This window comes from Simochromis diagramma, unplaced genomic scaffold (genome assembly GCF_900408965.1).
Source record: "Simochromis diagramma unplaced genomic scaffold, fSimDia1.1 OVJJ01000682.1, whole genome shotgun sequence".
Classification (NCBI taxonomy): domain Eukaryota; kingdom Metazoa; phylum Chordata; class Actinopteri; order Cichliformes; family Cichlidae; genus Simochromis; species Simochromis diagramma.
This window is the reverse complement of record NW_024387359.1, coordinates 564,365-580,630: the sequence shown is the minus strand read 5'-3', so window position 1 is coordinate 580,630 and position 16,266 is coordinate 564,365. Positions and strand designations below refer to the sequence as shown.

At 38.3% G+C, this 16,266-nt stretch overlaps 2 protein-coding genes across 3 annotated transcripts in view; both read right to left on the bottom strand.

The window, feature by feature from the left end:
• Positions 1-574: 574 nt before the first annotated feature.
• Positions 575-5,198, bottom strand: LOC120718694 (neuropeptide FF receptor 2-like). The gene is made up of 3 exons (XM_040007327.1): positions 4,102-5,198; positions 3,676-3,775; positions 575-3,570 (listed from the first exon to the last, which is right to left on the bottom strand). The coding sequence occupies exons 1-3, from the start codon at positions 4,430-4,432 to the stop codon at positions 2,676-2,678; spliced, it is 1,326 nt and encodes a 441-aa protein (XP_039863261.1). The 5' UTR covers positions 4,433-5,198; the 3' UTR covers positions 575-2,675.
• Positions 5,199-9,996: 4,798 nt separating this feature from the next.
• LOC120718691 (electrogenic sodium bicarbonate cotransporter 1-like) overlaps positions 9,997-16,266 on the bottom strand; it is a 33,628-nt gene continuing 27,358 nt past the window's right edge. The window contains exons 20-26 of one of the 2 annotated variants that reach the window (XM_040007323.1): positions 15,921-15,993; positions 15,116-15,184; positions 12,889-13,062; positions 12,629-12,793; positions 12,406-12,502; positions 12,038-12,111; positions 11,459-11,918 (exon numbers count right to left, since the gene is read on the bottom strand). In XM_040007323.1, the coding sequence (XP_039863257.1) occupies positions 12,068-12,111; positions 12,406-12,502; positions 12,629-12,793; positions 12,889-13,062; positions 15,116-15,184; positions 15,921-15,993 (622 nt within the window). In that variant the 3' untranslated portion in view covers positions 11,459-11,918; positions 12,038-12,067. Of the gene's footprint in view, positions 11,919-12,037; positions 12,112-12,405; positions 12,503-12,628; positions 12,794-12,888; positions 13,063-15,115; positions 15,185-15,920; positions 15,994-16,266 lie in introns of both variants that reach the window. The other variant, XM_040007322.1, reaches the window with a different exon arrangement.

The window sequence follows — 16,266 nt, the reverse complement described above, 5'->3', positions numbered from 1 at the left end:
TCCTCAAAAATACAACTTGCCTAATAATTCTGCACTCCCTGTAGTTATTCAGCCGCTTCCACATAATGCTCATTCAAGCCATTATACTCTTAGTGTTTATTGACTGGTATGGAGTTCATTATTATTTACTGCCTAGCCGTTGGAATGAAATTCATGTGAGGTAAATGTGTGGGTGGCACCTTATGATTTTTGCCATTACCAAAATGAAAGCAGAGATGAACAGTCTTAGTCTGTCCTTTCTGTCTCTCACTTATTTTAAGATCCCTACCATAAACATTATCTATATGGAGAGAAAGCAGAAAGTAGCTAATTGTTGTGGCGATGATATTTTCTTCTTCTTTATTGAATCATTTTTGAACCCTTTTTTTAAATAAGACTCAACAGTGAATGATATAAATAATATATTGAGTTTAAACTTATGAAGCCATTAAAATATACTGAAAGATAAATATTTTATAACAAGGGGTAACACTGTAAACCAGCAAGCAACAAGCTGATCTAAATTATAGTGACATGAGTGTGCCTGTGCAGTATAACATATTTTACAAACTGGCAGGTATAATCCAAAATGAAAACAAAAATCAGTTGTATTTATATCATATGTTTGAATGCATTTGTTTCATTCTTTCTTTCTTTCTTTATAATGAAAACACTAAACACGTTTGGTTATATGTAAGTTCCACTTTCAGACTGTAACAATATGCAGAGCAATATTTCGCATTTCATTACATTCACTTTGAGGTTATAGAGGAACATAAGCTCAGCATTCATCAAAAAAAGGATTAGACAGACAAGCCTGCCCATGATGAGTTATGTTTCACACACAGCATATCAATGATGTATTTTCCCAGTTTAACCACTGAAAGCAGTTTTATAACCATTACACCTACAAAACACCATTTATCCTTAAAGAACACATTTTTTACATTACGGATGTTATGCACACCAATCAGACAGTGTGCACACTTACCAGCATACACAGAAGAGACCATAAATAACATGTGTCAAATATGTGCAAATCATTTTTTTTTTAATATTTGTATAAAGTGTGTAGAGTTAGAATGTGAACAAAAACAGAATTGAAGATGCTGCACTTGTACTTCTTTATTAAATTGTAAAACTACAATTTTAAAACTACAATTTTCTGCTGAAATGGGAGCTCTTTGGGGAACTTCTTATGAAAGACGTCTTTGTTTTTTCAGCTAAAAATGCCATGTCTGCCCATGACCCAACATCTGAGAAATATTTGCACAGCACCTGGAGATAGTTTCTTATGCTAGTAGTGTACTGCCATCCAGATGTGATCAAACTATATCCATACCAAATGTTCATGAGGCAAAAAATCTGTGTTAACAATAGCACGAAACAATAGCACAGCCTGCTGTTACTCACTATTGACTGATTTCTTTGTGTGCCTCTGCTGTGAAGGCGCACCATTTGTTTTCCTTTTGTACTTCTGGCAAAGTAACTGTGGGAGCATTTTGCTACAGTGCCTGCTGTAACCATGGCAATTGTAAGGATAGCAGCATTAATTATGGAGACCAATTAAGATTTTTTCAGTCTTTTTCTCAATTCATGAATAATATGGGGGATCTATTACAATCCTAGATGCTCATTTCAAACAAGGTTTGAAATAATGATTTCTGCATATGTATAAGGAATCCCTGAAAACCAAAGACTTGGGTCTCATATGCCTCTAAACACTCAGCTGCAGTTACTTTCTTTTAAACTCTTGAATCTTTTTAAAGTCACAAAGATGTTCTTTAATATAATTATAATAAGCCTCACTTATCCATTTTTCAACTCTTTTGTTTTCAAGTGGCAGCCACTTAGAAAAAAGCTGGTTTAAGGAGATAGAAAGAGATTATTCTCTCGCCATTTAACTTCAGCCTATCTTTGTTCATGAACAAAGAGGCCAAACCAAGGCCAAGTAAAGGACAAATAATGATTAGTACTCTCTATTCTAAGGATGATTCATGCTCTCCCACCCTCATCTATGGCCAATAACCAAAATAATGAGATTGAAGCAGATATTAGCTATCAAGCGGCAGTTTTTAGCTTTCCCAGACAAAATGCTGAGCTCTCCTTTAGAGACATGTTGAGGACCTTGGTCATTTGGGAGGGACTCAGAGTAGAGCTGGTACTCCTCCACATTGGAAGTAGTCAGCTGAGGTGGTCATGGCAGCCTCCTGGACAACTGTCCAACTGGGAGAAGCCCCCATGGTAGACCCAGAACCCAGCGGACAGAATATGTCTCTCAGCTGACTTGAGAAAGCCTCAGTGCCCCAGCCACCAGACGAACCAGAGGAGGTGGCTGAGGAAATGAACATTTGAGTATCTCTGCTTAGACTGCTACCCCTGCATCCCAGACTATGGATGGATAGATGGATGGACTCTCTACTGCAGTTGTCCGAGAACAAAAATAATGAGCAGGAAGCAGGAATAATAGGTGCTCTTGAGATGTTGTAGAGAGACGTTTCCAAGTCTTGAGTCATTTTAAAGTCTCTGCTTATATCATACTTTCCCATATACACCATAAAACCATAGACACCATAACACCATAAGACATATCTAGATTTACAAGAAATTAAAGTAATCTAAATTCATCTAGAACAAGTTAAAGAAACCTCTTTGTTTGTGAAATGGGGCAGTCACTGCACATTGTCAAAGTCTGCCTAAATCTCGGACACCCTTTTCAGGTCCTCCGTGATCACGTCTTGTTTTTTGATGTCATTTTTACCAGACAAGCACTCTTCCTCCTGACTTGAGCTCTTCTTATTTTCCACTAACCCCGATCCAACTCCAGAGCCTGATCTGCTGGGGGCGACAGGTCGTAGGGGGACCACAGCATTTCCTCTGATCCGATGGGAGTAAGTCCTCTGGCGCAGAATGTCAGCAGAGCACAGCTGGAATTTGAATGCTGCCTGGAAGCCTCTGCGGAAGTTCTCATTGAAGAATCCGTAGATGATGGGGTTGATGCTGCTGTTTGAGAAAGCCAGCCAATGAGCTAAGGGATACATGTAAATATTAATGACACGATACTGATGCTGTGTCAGGCTGATGTAGTCGCTCAGCATCATCAGGGTCCACAGAGGCAGCCAGGATACGATGAAGAGCAGAGCCACAACGAGCAGCATCATAATGACTCGCTTCTTCTTCCTTGTGATTGTCTGACGACCTTCCATGCTTGACTTGTTTTTGCCACTGCCTTCTAGAGACTCACTCCCACTGCCCCTAACAGGTGAGATAGTGGTCTTGAAGAGCGTGTAACCAATGCGAGCATACATGATTACAATGAGGCTAAGAGGAGCAAGGTAGATGTTAGCAAAGAGGACAGTAGTGTAGATTTTCCGCATTTCCTGATTGGGCCAATTTTCGCGACACCAGTAGAAGGGACGGGTGTCGTTGTTGCTGCCGAGGACTATTCGCACCCTCTGCTCTTTTGTGACCTGGAGCATGATGCCTGAAGGACACATTATAGCCACAGCCAGGACCCAAATGATGACAATTATTAGTTTGGAGGTGGCAATGGTCAGCTTCTGCTTGAAAGGGTAAACAATGCAGCGGAACCTGATAGAAAAGGGGATTGAAGAAGATGTATAAAGGAAGTAAATCTTTCAGAGTAAAACAGACAAGTGAACAGTAATCAGAAATTACAGAAATGACAGCTCTTACCTATCAATAGCTATTGCCACCAGCGTAAACACAGATGCTGACACAGATATGCCTTGAACCATCCCACTTAGCTTACAAACTACCCGACCAAATGGCCAGCCTGCCCAAAAGAAGACAAAAGAAGATAAAATCATTGATTTATTTCATTTGATTATTCATTTGATTATTTGAACCGTCATTCACACAATGACAATGTCTTGTTTGTTTGTTTTTTACCTTATAGCAGTTTTTATTATGATTAAATTGCCTTTATTGGTCTTCTTACTGATAAAATTAACAACTTTGTTGACCTTTCTCTATTTTAGCATTATAAAAAAGGTCACAAGTAAAAACATCCTGTAATGTGCTCCAACAACACTCTAGGGTAAAATTTTGAATTTCCATGTGTTTAAGTGCCTTAAAAATAGGGAAAGAGAATCATGTCACCTGTTATGACGTTGTCCACCAGTGTGGTCGGCATGCAGAAGATGCCGACAAGCAGGTCACTGATGGCGAGGTTGAGAATAAACAGGTTGGTGACCGTGCGCATGTTTTTGCTGCGCAGCACAATGAAACACACCACCCCGTTGCCCACCATGCACACCAGGAAGATAAGCAGATAGGACACAGTGAAGACTGCAGCCACTGAGGGCTTGTGGAGGTAGAAATCAACATAAGTGATGTTTTGGAAGGTCAAAGGATTTTTGTGCACTCCTGAGGAGTTGGAGATGGAGTTCAGGCCCTCCCATGAGGTCGTGTTTAGAAAATTCAGCGTCATGGTGATATCTGGATGTAAGAGAGAGAGGAAGAGAGTCAGGCAGTACTGTAATCTGTTAAGGGATTGGCCATTTCCAACAGCTTTTCTAAACAAAGTCAACTAATCATGAGCCAGATCAACATGGTCCTCCCGATGGGAAGGCAATCCTGATTACCAGGAGAAGAAATCAATTGGTAATAACATAGACCAATAGAACCTCACCAGTAATCAATAAACCAATTCTTGGGTCAGTACAAGTGGCTTGATTCAGTGGATGCTCACACTGACTGATTAAAAGTCATCTGTTCTGGGAGCAGTGGGAATCACTACCTGCTGGCCTGTGGATTGTTAGCGCAGTTACTGTAAGACAGCAGTCTGGGAAGGTTACCTTTATTCTGATCTTTTTTTTAAATTCTCCAAAGCTATGCTCATATTTCTCCCAAGACTTCGATGTTGAACTCAGTTACTCAGCTATTTTTAATAAACTGTTAATTCAAACTGTGTCCTTGTGTCATGGATTAAAAATCTAATGCATAGGTGTTTTAACCTTCTGAGGCCCCCTGAGGCCACCCTCTTATTGGAGCATCACATTTTGGCTTTTCCGCTTTTCCGTATTTTCTATTTTGAAAAAACACTGTTTAAAGGTGATACTTACTTTTCAGACTTGTATTCCAAGCAAGAGCTTGCATCTCAGGAGATTAATCGAACACATCATTACACATTGTAGGTTTTTTTTTCTTTTAATTTTTATAGAATCAGGTCAAGGCCCTGTCATCCAGACTATTTAAACAAAGATGAAGTAAGCACTGTTATTTTTTCTAATAAAGAACAAGACATCGTTATATTTAGATAAAGATAAATATCTATCACAATAAAAGCTCAGAAGCTGTTAAAAGTAGCTTGTTTGTGCTCATGTACATATTTAAAATGCAAAAATTTATTTTACACATTTTTTTTTAGTTTTTTATAATCTGAAATAGCTGGGACTAAAAATTAGTTTATGCAGATCCATAATTGAACTACAACTCTGTCCTTGATAAATAAGCCAGAACTGATAAAACTAATATTCTGAGAAAGACTTACTTACTTTTCTAAAAGCCTACCAAATCACTTTGGTAGACCCTTGCATTCTTACCTTAAACAGCTGATTTTTTTACTCCCCTTTTTCTGCTGCTACAAGTGGTTAAAATCCATTTGACAGAAATTTCACTCAGAGCAACAAGCTGCACACTGAGACCCCTTGCATCCCCCCAGTGCGCCTGCACAGGCAGAGACTGCTGTAGCACTTATAAATGACACAGACAAGATTCGCTTGGGAGGGATAGATTAGGTGTTGCAGGGGCTGGGAGCAATACATGTCCCTGGGCGTTGTGTGAACTCATCACAACAGATGTCACACTAATCAAGGACTCCTTGCAAGTGAGGGCCAACGGTGGCCATCAGAACAGACAGCTGGTTTTTGGTTTTTGGGTTTTCTTTGCACATTAATCTGATAAACAGGTGCTGATTAAAGTGATCGCTTGTCTTGGATCAGCCTTGGATTTAACTAAGTCTGGCATTAGTCAAATCTTACTTTTTGCTACTCACCCTTCACACTCACATTGCATAAGTGGAGAAAATGTGAAGTCTAAGTGATGAAAGTCTGTGCAACTGCATTAGATTTAACTGAAGTCAAAGTCAACTTTATTGTCAGTTCGGCAATAGGTGGACATACACAGAAGGAGGGGAAAAACACTGTAAAGAGAATTTTTGATTAATGGGAAAATGTGCTTTGAAGGTAACTAATAAGGGAAAATACATCAACTGTAGAGAAACAAGGAAGAGGGATTTAAAAGTCATCAGTATCTGATTAATGCAAGATCGAGAGATGAGGAAGAAAGTGTGTGAGGAGTGATTGTACAAAGCGATACCTGACCAGGGTGCAGAAAGTTTTTGTGCTTCGCGAGTGGAATGCTGAGTACATAGAAGGGAGGAAGCCAGCTAATGTTTTTGCCTTGCAAAATAGTTAATTACTGTGAGTGTTAGAAAAACACTTCAGGCATTACCTGCAGTTGCTTCAGGTTGTATAATTAACACGTTAAAATGATTATATCTCAAATCTCTATGGATTCTGACCACAGAAAGAAGTCAGAGGGGGGAAATGGTTATGGCCGGGCAGACTGGCTTCTTTTTTGCCTTTAGTTTTCACTTTCTCAAAAGTCCACAACCATAGTGTTGCTTTACATTAAGTTGTTAAAATGTCATAGTATGTCTAAGAATAGTGGCAAATTGTAAACCTTGTGAAAAATGTGAGAATAATGGAACATATGCTTAATCCGATACAATACGCCTCTTTGTCCTCAGGTGTAAACCCATGGAAGAAATGAGAGGGCAAGACAAACTTCTGCATAATCTCATCTGAAGCTAATCTCACAGGAAAATATGGGATGATTTGAAAATCTTACTCAACTAAACATAAAGGACTAAAATATTTCTTATGTGCAGTATGTACAGTCAGAAGTCACATACTCTCATCACGGGCATGAATGTCATGGTAATTTTGGGCTTTTGATGATTTCTCTGAACTGTTGTTTTTCCAGGGTGAAATGATTGTACAGCATACATTTTAAGCATAAGTTTGAATTTATTGGGGATTTTATTATAATCCACACAAGTTCAAAAGTCAGAGTATACTTACAGAGTCAAATCTTAGCAAGGTGCATCTCGACCTGATGGTTTTGGTAGCCATCAACAATACTTATGGTAGGATATTTGATTTTTGGGGGCAAAACTGATTGGTTTCCTGACAAAGGTTTGCTTTTAAGCATAGTCCAGAGAGTTTCAATAGGGTTTGAGATCAGAGCATTGGGAACACCATTCTAGATGTTAGCCTGCTTTATCCATTTCAAAACCAGTTTTGATGTGTGTTTGGGATCATTCTCATGTTGGAACTACTGCCTGTGTCCAAATTTCAACCATCTGGCTGTTTGGAGGTAATGTACCGGTACTACTGGCAGCAAAACAGTCCCAGAGCACCATGTTTGGCAGCTTGTGAAGTGTTCTTAGGTTTAAAAGCGCCACATTTACTCCTCCAAACAAAGCTCTTATCATTGTGGCCAAAGAGTGCAATCTTTGTCTTCGTCTGATCATAAAACCTTTTTTCCAAAAAACATTTGGCTTGTCCACGCAGGCAGCTGCAAGTTTCAGTCAGGGGCTTCTTTGTTGGTCAGCACCCACTTGGTTCATGGCGAGGTAAAACTTGCTTCACTTTAAAGTAATTAAAGATGTATGCGCTACAATCATTGATATCTCAAAAAAAACAACAGAAAAAAAAAAAAAAACAGAAATGACATTCATAACCATGATGAGTGTATGTAAAGAAGCATAAAACATCCATCTATGGACCGTGTATTCACCCTCAACAAAATAATGATGTTATGGCACTGCTATGTGTTCTGGACATGGCTCAAAACACATGTAAGGTGGACCTGAGCTGAGCAGAACACATTTAGGCCAAACATTCACTTTTGTCTGCGTGCCATAAAAATTCCCGCTCGTGTTTTTACAAGCGTCCTGCGAGCCAAAGCTTTTTTCACCTTGTGTTGTGCTTTATGTGATTTTCTGCTGCAAACAATTTGTTTTACTTTTCACACGGCGACGAATGCATAATTACAAAGCACTGTTGTCGTCAACAGATCACATTTGTCATGCCGCTGAACCCACATTACACAGACAGTGCTACGTGCCAGCATCCTGGTGCGCGCTGCTATAACACATTTAGCATCTTGTTACTTTCATAAAAAACATTCCTCAGCTCACACATAACAGTTATAATTAAATGATAAAGTGACCACAGATCGGCTCTATTAGATGTGACAATTCTAATAACAAATCAATGACTGCATTGCTTGGCAGAGTCAAAGATATTTTATTATGGAAAAAAAAAAAAAAAAACCAACAGCATGACCCTGTTGAACAGCCTATAATGCCCCCTGGGGAAAACACACTAATGGCCTCTCTCAACTGGGAAATGAAACAGTGAACAAAGTCTGGACAAGCAATCATAGGACACTGTTATGAACCTCAGAGCCCATGTCAAGGGAGAGATGAACAGCGTGCACTGAGGGCCAGCAGTTTATTATGAGCAATAAAAGCTGCTTGGGCAGTAACTGAGCAGGACATTTGTTTCTAGCTGCGGCACGAACTGTTTGCTTTCCTCAGATCAAGCTTTAACATTTTAATGAGGGAGTCGGCAATAATCTGAACAAACTGTAGATACGACGTGAACGTTCAAGAAATGTGCTGATATTATTTTGGCTAAGAAAACATTCAAACATCATTACGTTTCCCAAATATGGGATGAATACGTAATTCCTATCTTCTTTTTCCTTTTTTTGAGGATCATGTACTCATAAATTCTAGTCATAAGGAATAAGAACCACATTTAGATTGCCAAAGTGGATTTTCCTAACCTGGCTGCATACTCTGAATGCTGCTGATCTTAGAAGCAGTATCTTTTACCTGCAGTAACCAAAGCAATTGGTTATAAACTCTTTCCAACACACACAGTTTTCTGACAGATGAGACTTCTCTGTGTATCTTGATGCAGCGCTGAGACAGTCTTCATCACATTTTCTATTTTGAGCTGTTGGTGTTGAACATGCGTGTGGCTTTTACAAGAGTCACTACTGCCCCCTCGTGCAAAATGCAAAAATGCAACGCTGAAATCACACCACATGGTTTTACTGAAGTTATTGTTTTAATGGTTGTCAAAGCGCATGCATTACACTGACCAGTTTTTACAATCTAATATTAGGTTGCCCATATTATTAGAAAAAGTCTCCTGTTATGTGAAGCAGAGGTTCAGAACACCTTCTTAGATCAGTCAGGTGATATCTCCATGACCTTTTACAGTCACACCATCATTCATGTTTGGTTGCTTGGACAACACCAGTAATATTAAGTATTATGCAACAAAACATGATGTTCTCTCCTGCACTGGTGGAAGGAGGAAGTTATTACTCCCCTCCCCCCTTTTGGCAAGTAAAAGAACACAGTGTCTCACAGCAATGAGCCAATTTGTTTCATTTAAGCTAACTCGAGTCCTATGATCATGGAAAATATGCAGCTTTCCTTTTTAACTTTCTTCGCCCTGTGACTGAGCGCTGGCATCTATCAGATTAACACTTGTGAAGCAGACAGTGGTCACTCCAGAGAAAAAGGTAGCAACAGAGCAGAACTCTTGATGAAATATAAGAAATGCTCCTCGAGCTGCCAAAATAGTTGGAGAACAGCCAGGCAAACATAAAGCAGGGAAAAGATACAGAGATTTGATGGTTAAAGAAAAACACAACAATTTAATTAAGAATCATTTGGACCATTTTATTGCTCTTTTTTCAAATGCTACTTCATTTAAAAAAAAAAAAAAAAAAGGAAACTTTTTTTATTCATTCTGAGAAACCTAGGATTATTTGATCACATAAGACGCTTGTATAAAATCGTTAACATCAAAAATATTACAATAATTGCAGATTCAGAACCAGAAAGTCCAAAGAGATCAAGTGCAGCTCAAAGCACAAAGTGGAAGACAATGTGGCTTTTGTGTCCAAGCTACATGGAAGCGATTGCTCAAAGCAAGAATCAAACCCCTATTTGCACTAAAAATCAGAAGTGACACCAACTGTGCGTGTCAATTCTTCAAGGATCATCTATATTTCAGTTCATTAGGATTTATTACATTCAGACAGGCAACGACACCTTAAAACCGAATCAGTTAAAGTTACCAGTGTATACTTCAATAAGCAATAAGTAGCAACAAGCATGATCAAGTCATTTGTCTAACGTGTGATTGGCATATTTCACTGCTCATCCAGCTGTTACTAAATTAAATTTGGATAATGCATAGACACCAATGTCTCAGAAAAATATCCTTGCGCGCTAAAAAGCGGTAACTCTTCCAGAACCAGAAGTTGCATTATCGTAATAATCTCACAGTGATTGTTGATTTTCATAAAATGAAACAAATACATATAACACACAAAACAATAAAAAGATTGGAACTTGATTAAATTAACATATTTTGAACAAGTTTTACAATTGAACTGAATCAGACTCAGTAACACGTTGATACTTAAGTGTATAGGAATATGAAGCATGGGATGGGCTAAATACTTCTCAGCTCTTCCCAGCTTTCAGCTCTTGGACCATCAGGAGGAAAACAAGACTTTCTTTCTCCTTAATATTTTATTCATCCAAACTACAATTGTTAAATAAACATATTGAGAAATTTTAAATATTCTTAAAATATTTGCTTTTTGATAAGAAATGTGGGTGATGCTGCCCCTTTAAATCATTGCAGTTTGCACATAGTATTTAATGTTTTGCCAAAACAAAATGTATCTTAAACGATTCAGAGATCCTAGTGCCAGTTCGTCTGATTTTTAGGGTTTTTTTTAGTATTTGATCACAAATCAATGCACAGCAGATATATTAATATATCACGCCTGGCACCTAAAGTAAATAAGAGGTAGTGCTACATACAGGTATAGTACATGGATAAATCCCCACAATGGGGACGACACAGCTGAGTGGATACAGATCAAAGAAACTTCAAATTTCCACAAAAGGTTAAATGGCTAAGTTGTATTTAATATTCAACCAGCAACCTTTATGAGTTTAAATATAATAAATAAAGAAAAAAGGGGAGCAACAATCAAGATTAGGAAACAAATATTGTAGTTCCAGTCTGCGTGTTGTTGAACCATTTACTTCTTGCCACATTCAAGCATGTTGCATTATTTTTCTGGGTGTGTTTATGAACACGCATCTTTAGATGGATGCTTCACATCAAGTTCCTTGTGTAAGTGTGCATAGATTAGTCTTTTGTTCACTAAAGGAGGACTCTGAATCCTCTGTGCAGTACCTCCACCGTGTTTGAATCTCAAGGTTCCAAGAGCTATGCCTTAATAACCTTAAAAAAAACAACTACTAAACACAGTACTTAGGAAGAGAGGCTGGTTATGTGGGATATTATTAAAAAGAATAAGTGAAAGTGGTGTGCTTGTTATGAAGCTCAAAATTGGATCTCTGGGTCTATTTGATGATTACCACAACTCTAGCCTGATTCTTGTTCCGTTATTAACATACAAATTGGGAAGATTAGGAAAAAACTGTGTGACCTTGTGAAGTCCTTTTGTCTCCTGCAGTAAAATGATACAAATGGTCTTGTGTCAGCACTTATTAAAATTCAGTACCACCAAAGTCTTTCAATGACAAATACTTTTCCAGCTAATCGGATTCAAATCCTCGCACGTGGCATATTAAAAAACACTGTTATGAGGCAGTATTACAGTACAAAAAGAAAAAAGAAAAACTAAAAACAAAAGAGAGAATGGGTGTGGTTTCTGTGTAGTGCTGGTTTTTTCACAGGACACTTTCGGACCCTTTCTTGCAGACGAAACAGCTGTCCACAGAGTCCCGGCCTATTCGAATCTGAGGTGAACCTTTTTTGTATGAACCGCTGTCGAGACTGAAAGAGGCAAAAATGCTACGCCTCAGGAAAAACTTAAAAATCACATGGTGTGTAATATTTGTGCATTTTGCCTTTTGAATGTACAAATATTCAAATGACAGCAGGTTGTCACTTACTTATCCACAGACGGAGAGAAAAAGTAGTGCTCAGCACGGTGTATGGGGGTGAAGGAAAGTCGACGATGGAGGTCCTGGCGGGGGAAAAAAATATGACAGAAAAACTTTTTATAACATCAATCAATCATGAATTTCAAGTAGTAGTGGGGGGGAAGAAAAGCAAGCACAGCAAAGCTGCTTTTAGTGTTAAAAGCCCAAATGGGCTGCTCAGAGAAGCATTAGAAACAGACAGGAAAGCATGCTGATCTTTAAAGATGTTAAATGTCATATGAGTGAAATGCAAGAGGGCTAGCATGACAAGAAAAGGAAGCCTTTAGTTGGAGCGGTCCTTTGAAGCTAAAGCAAAGCAAATCCTGACTAGTACTCACTATCCAAAGATTTATCTCCCAACATGGGTTCCTGTTCCATCATATCCATAGAGATTTTTATACTGGGGACATTATTTGCATGGTAGGGGAAGTCAGACTGTGGGAGGAGGGAATGAAAACATTAACACTCATGGATTACTTTGATGTGGGGAACTGGACGATAACCGTTTAATGAAACTGTATCATGCCTTTCTTTTTTGAACGCATATGGACATTTACTTACAAATTCAATTTCACTGTCAATGCTTCCCTTCTTCTTGTTTTTCTTTTTCTTCTCATCTTCTTTCTTCTTCTTGTCTTTCTCTGGGATGACATCATCCAGGTAGCTGAGGTCATGCTGGGAGAACACGTAGTCCATTCCTTTGCGAACAGCAACCAATGCCAAAACCTTACAAAGAGAGGAAAAGTTTGAATCAATTAAATGTTCAGGGCAAAATACAGAGCTCTGTGCACTTGTGTCTGGTCACATCAGCCTTGCCTCACCATGACAGGGAAAATGATGGCAGCGACAGTAGATTTGAGGATCCACAGGAAGGCCAGGCACAGGGCCTGGATGAAAGTAAAGAGGTGGATGCGTCTCTGGGGAACGTGCCGCAGGTAGATCAGGTCCGGCTGGTGCTTGGCAGGCATGAGGAGCAGCTGCAAACGATCCATGAACTGGATCAAAGAAACAGATAAAAAGTTCAGTAGGTTAAGAGATCGGACACGCTGCAGTTAGAACCTGGAAAACAATTCAGAGATTTTATACTCCTGTATGACTTTTCGTTTTCCAATTTTGGTTGATACACTGAGACAGCAGTGCTACGCAGTCAGTTTTTTCCTATTAAAATATCCAATAATGTACCAAAGTATAATGTAATCCAAGTATTGATAAATTACCTCCGCCAAGGAGGTTATGTTTTTGGAAACGCTTTCATCCATTCCATCTGTAAACTCAATAGCTCAGAAAATCCTGAATGAATTTCCATCAAACTTTGTAGAGATGTAGATTAGACTCATGTTAAGAATCTGTGAAAGTTTGATTTACATCACCAACGTCTTCAAGGTCAACTTAATAATTTATGGGTTGAAAAATGACAAAAGGCAACTATGATTCTTACAAGCGTGGTGTTTGTTGTCAACATATAAAAAGTATCATAACAATATTTAAAATATCCGGTCACACTTCCCTCTGACCTCTCCTTCATGGTCTATAGATTGAGCTGAAGGTCATAGTGGTAATATTGATGATTGAGAGAGCTATTTAAAACTGTGTTTCTTACTTGTATGGTTTATACTGTAACAGTGAGGACTCTAAATATCACATTACTTTGGGTGTATGACCTCTCCCTCAAGGTCAAATCAAGGAAAACCTTCATAAAATGTATTTTATCTTTGGAACTATGCTTACATCATTTACAACATCGGGGAACATTTGATACTGGTATATGGAGATTCTTAATCTCACATTATATTTTCCCGTATACTCTCATATACTATTTATACTATCACATTACACTGTCAAGAGAAAGAGCTGCCTAGTTAGTCAGAAATATATGCTCTTATAATATTAAGCTCAAGTTATTCATCTCCACTTATTTACAAATCAATATTGATTTTACATTACCTACTCCTACATGTGTAATCAATGTAAAATCAATATTGATTTTACATTACCTACTCCTACATGTGTAATCAAAGTAAACATCCGTCACGTTATCCTAAAGTAAATACTACCCAGAGAGTGAGCTACTTCGGCAGAGGTTTGCACTCTCAGAGTTATCCATCCATCCATTCATTCACTTCCGCTTATCCTTTTCAGGGTCGCGGGGGTCACTGGAGCCTATCCCAGCTGTCATAGGGCAAGAGGCAGGGTACACCCTGGACAGGTTGCCAGTCTTGCCAGGGCTAACACACAGAGACAGACAACCATTCACACCTATGTGAAATTTGGATTAATCAATTAACCTATCCCCACAAGCTGCATGTCTTTGGACGGTGGGAGGAAGCCAGAGTACCCGGAGGGAACCCACGCAAACACGGGGAGAACATGCAAACTCCACACAGAAAGCCCCCGGCCTGATGGTGGAATTGAACTCAGGACCTTCTTGCTGTGCGGCAACAGTGCTAACCACCATGCTGGCATCTCTCAGAGTGGTTCTTTTTAAAAATATTATTGGTATTAAGGACAAAATAAAATAAGATGAAATACTTTAATTTCCACCTTTTAAGCCTATTAAACAAACTCTTTTTATTAATAAATAATTATATTGTTTCTTTTCAAAGTTGCAAACCTAAAGGAATTATTTATTTTGGATTGAAGAATTCAAATGATATGAAATATTTTGAAAATTAGGATTTCTTTTCTAATGACAAATTAGAAAGATTTTTAATATAAAAAATTACTGCAAAAAAAAAAATCATTGTTTCACATTTTTTCAATAAGAATAATAAGTAAATGACACAATTAATACATCAGCAGAATACATTATTTGTATAGTTAGTGTGGACGCTAGCTAGAAAAATAATGTATTAATTTGAGAGTCTTTTGAGAGTCTGTTCATTCTGTTTTATTTGTTCTTTGTGCTCTGGTTTAAGTGTTATTACTTCTTTTCTTAATAAAACACAAAAAGAAATTCATCATATTTTAATTATTACGTGTGCTATGTTTTGTTCAAAGCAACCCACCCAACACTGGTTAGTAGGTAGTGAACAGGGCAAAGTGACTCACCTGGACACCATTGAGCGATGCCACACCCATGTAGAGGAACACACCATAGAGCACTGGCATGGGAATGAACTGAAGAACACAGAACACAGTAAAAAAAAAGATATTAATGTTACACGTGTGACTGTGACTTAAAAAAAAAAAAAGAGGAAACAGAAACACGCGTGTCAAAGCTACCCTCTCAGAAGAAACATGACTTCTTTTGGCTCACACTGCTTAGTTAAAAATAGTCCACAAGAAGCTTTTCTAAGAATGTTCTTTTTACTGAGCTACCAGTGTGACCGGGCTTTTAGCTTGCACAGGACTGAGAAGTACCTGCTCCTAGATCAGCGTAAAAAAAAGATTAAGTAATATAAAAAAATATAAAAAATATGAAAAGAAATTGCTAAAATGAGGCAACTTAGAGCAAAAATTTAGAAATTTATGAAAAAATATTATTTTATGCCACTATAATACAGTTCATGCAAAAACAAAATGCTATTTCTGAGAATCAGAAACACAGTATAGAAAATACCCTCAAGGGGGCGTACCAGCTCAAAAAAAAAAATCACCTCTCAGAGTCTTCACAACTCATGGGCAGCTCAACAAAGAAATGGAAATTTGAGAAGCCGAGGTGCTGCAACTGGAGCTTAAGCCCTGATGCACATTCTTATTTCACAACATATTACTTCAGCTATAGAAGCTCCTAATCGGATGAATAAAAGACTTGAAATTATTTTACATTTCAGAGGGAAGACAGGAGTTTGTCCTAAAACGGGCGGACAGTAATCCATAATTCCACAGAAGAATTAAGAAGTTGGAGCACTACCTTGAGGATAGGAGCCATGAAGACAGAGAGTCCCGTCAGGATGAACACGAAGATACCAGTGACTCGCTGTTCCCTGAGTTAGAGGGGGAAACGTCACACAAATTAATCAGCAGATTTGATTCAGAGAAGTTAAAACTTTTGTTGTTTTTTTTTAGTATGTTTATTATTCCCCTAGGCAAAATTCACAAAAGACAGCATGGCATCTACATCATACACACACCTTTTTGATCATTCGTGTGCTGGAATTTCATGTCTAATGGTTGCATATGCAAAAGTTACAGTTTGTAAAAACAATGAGCATGATGAATCTAAACGGCTCACGCTCCAATCAGTTAACCACATGGAG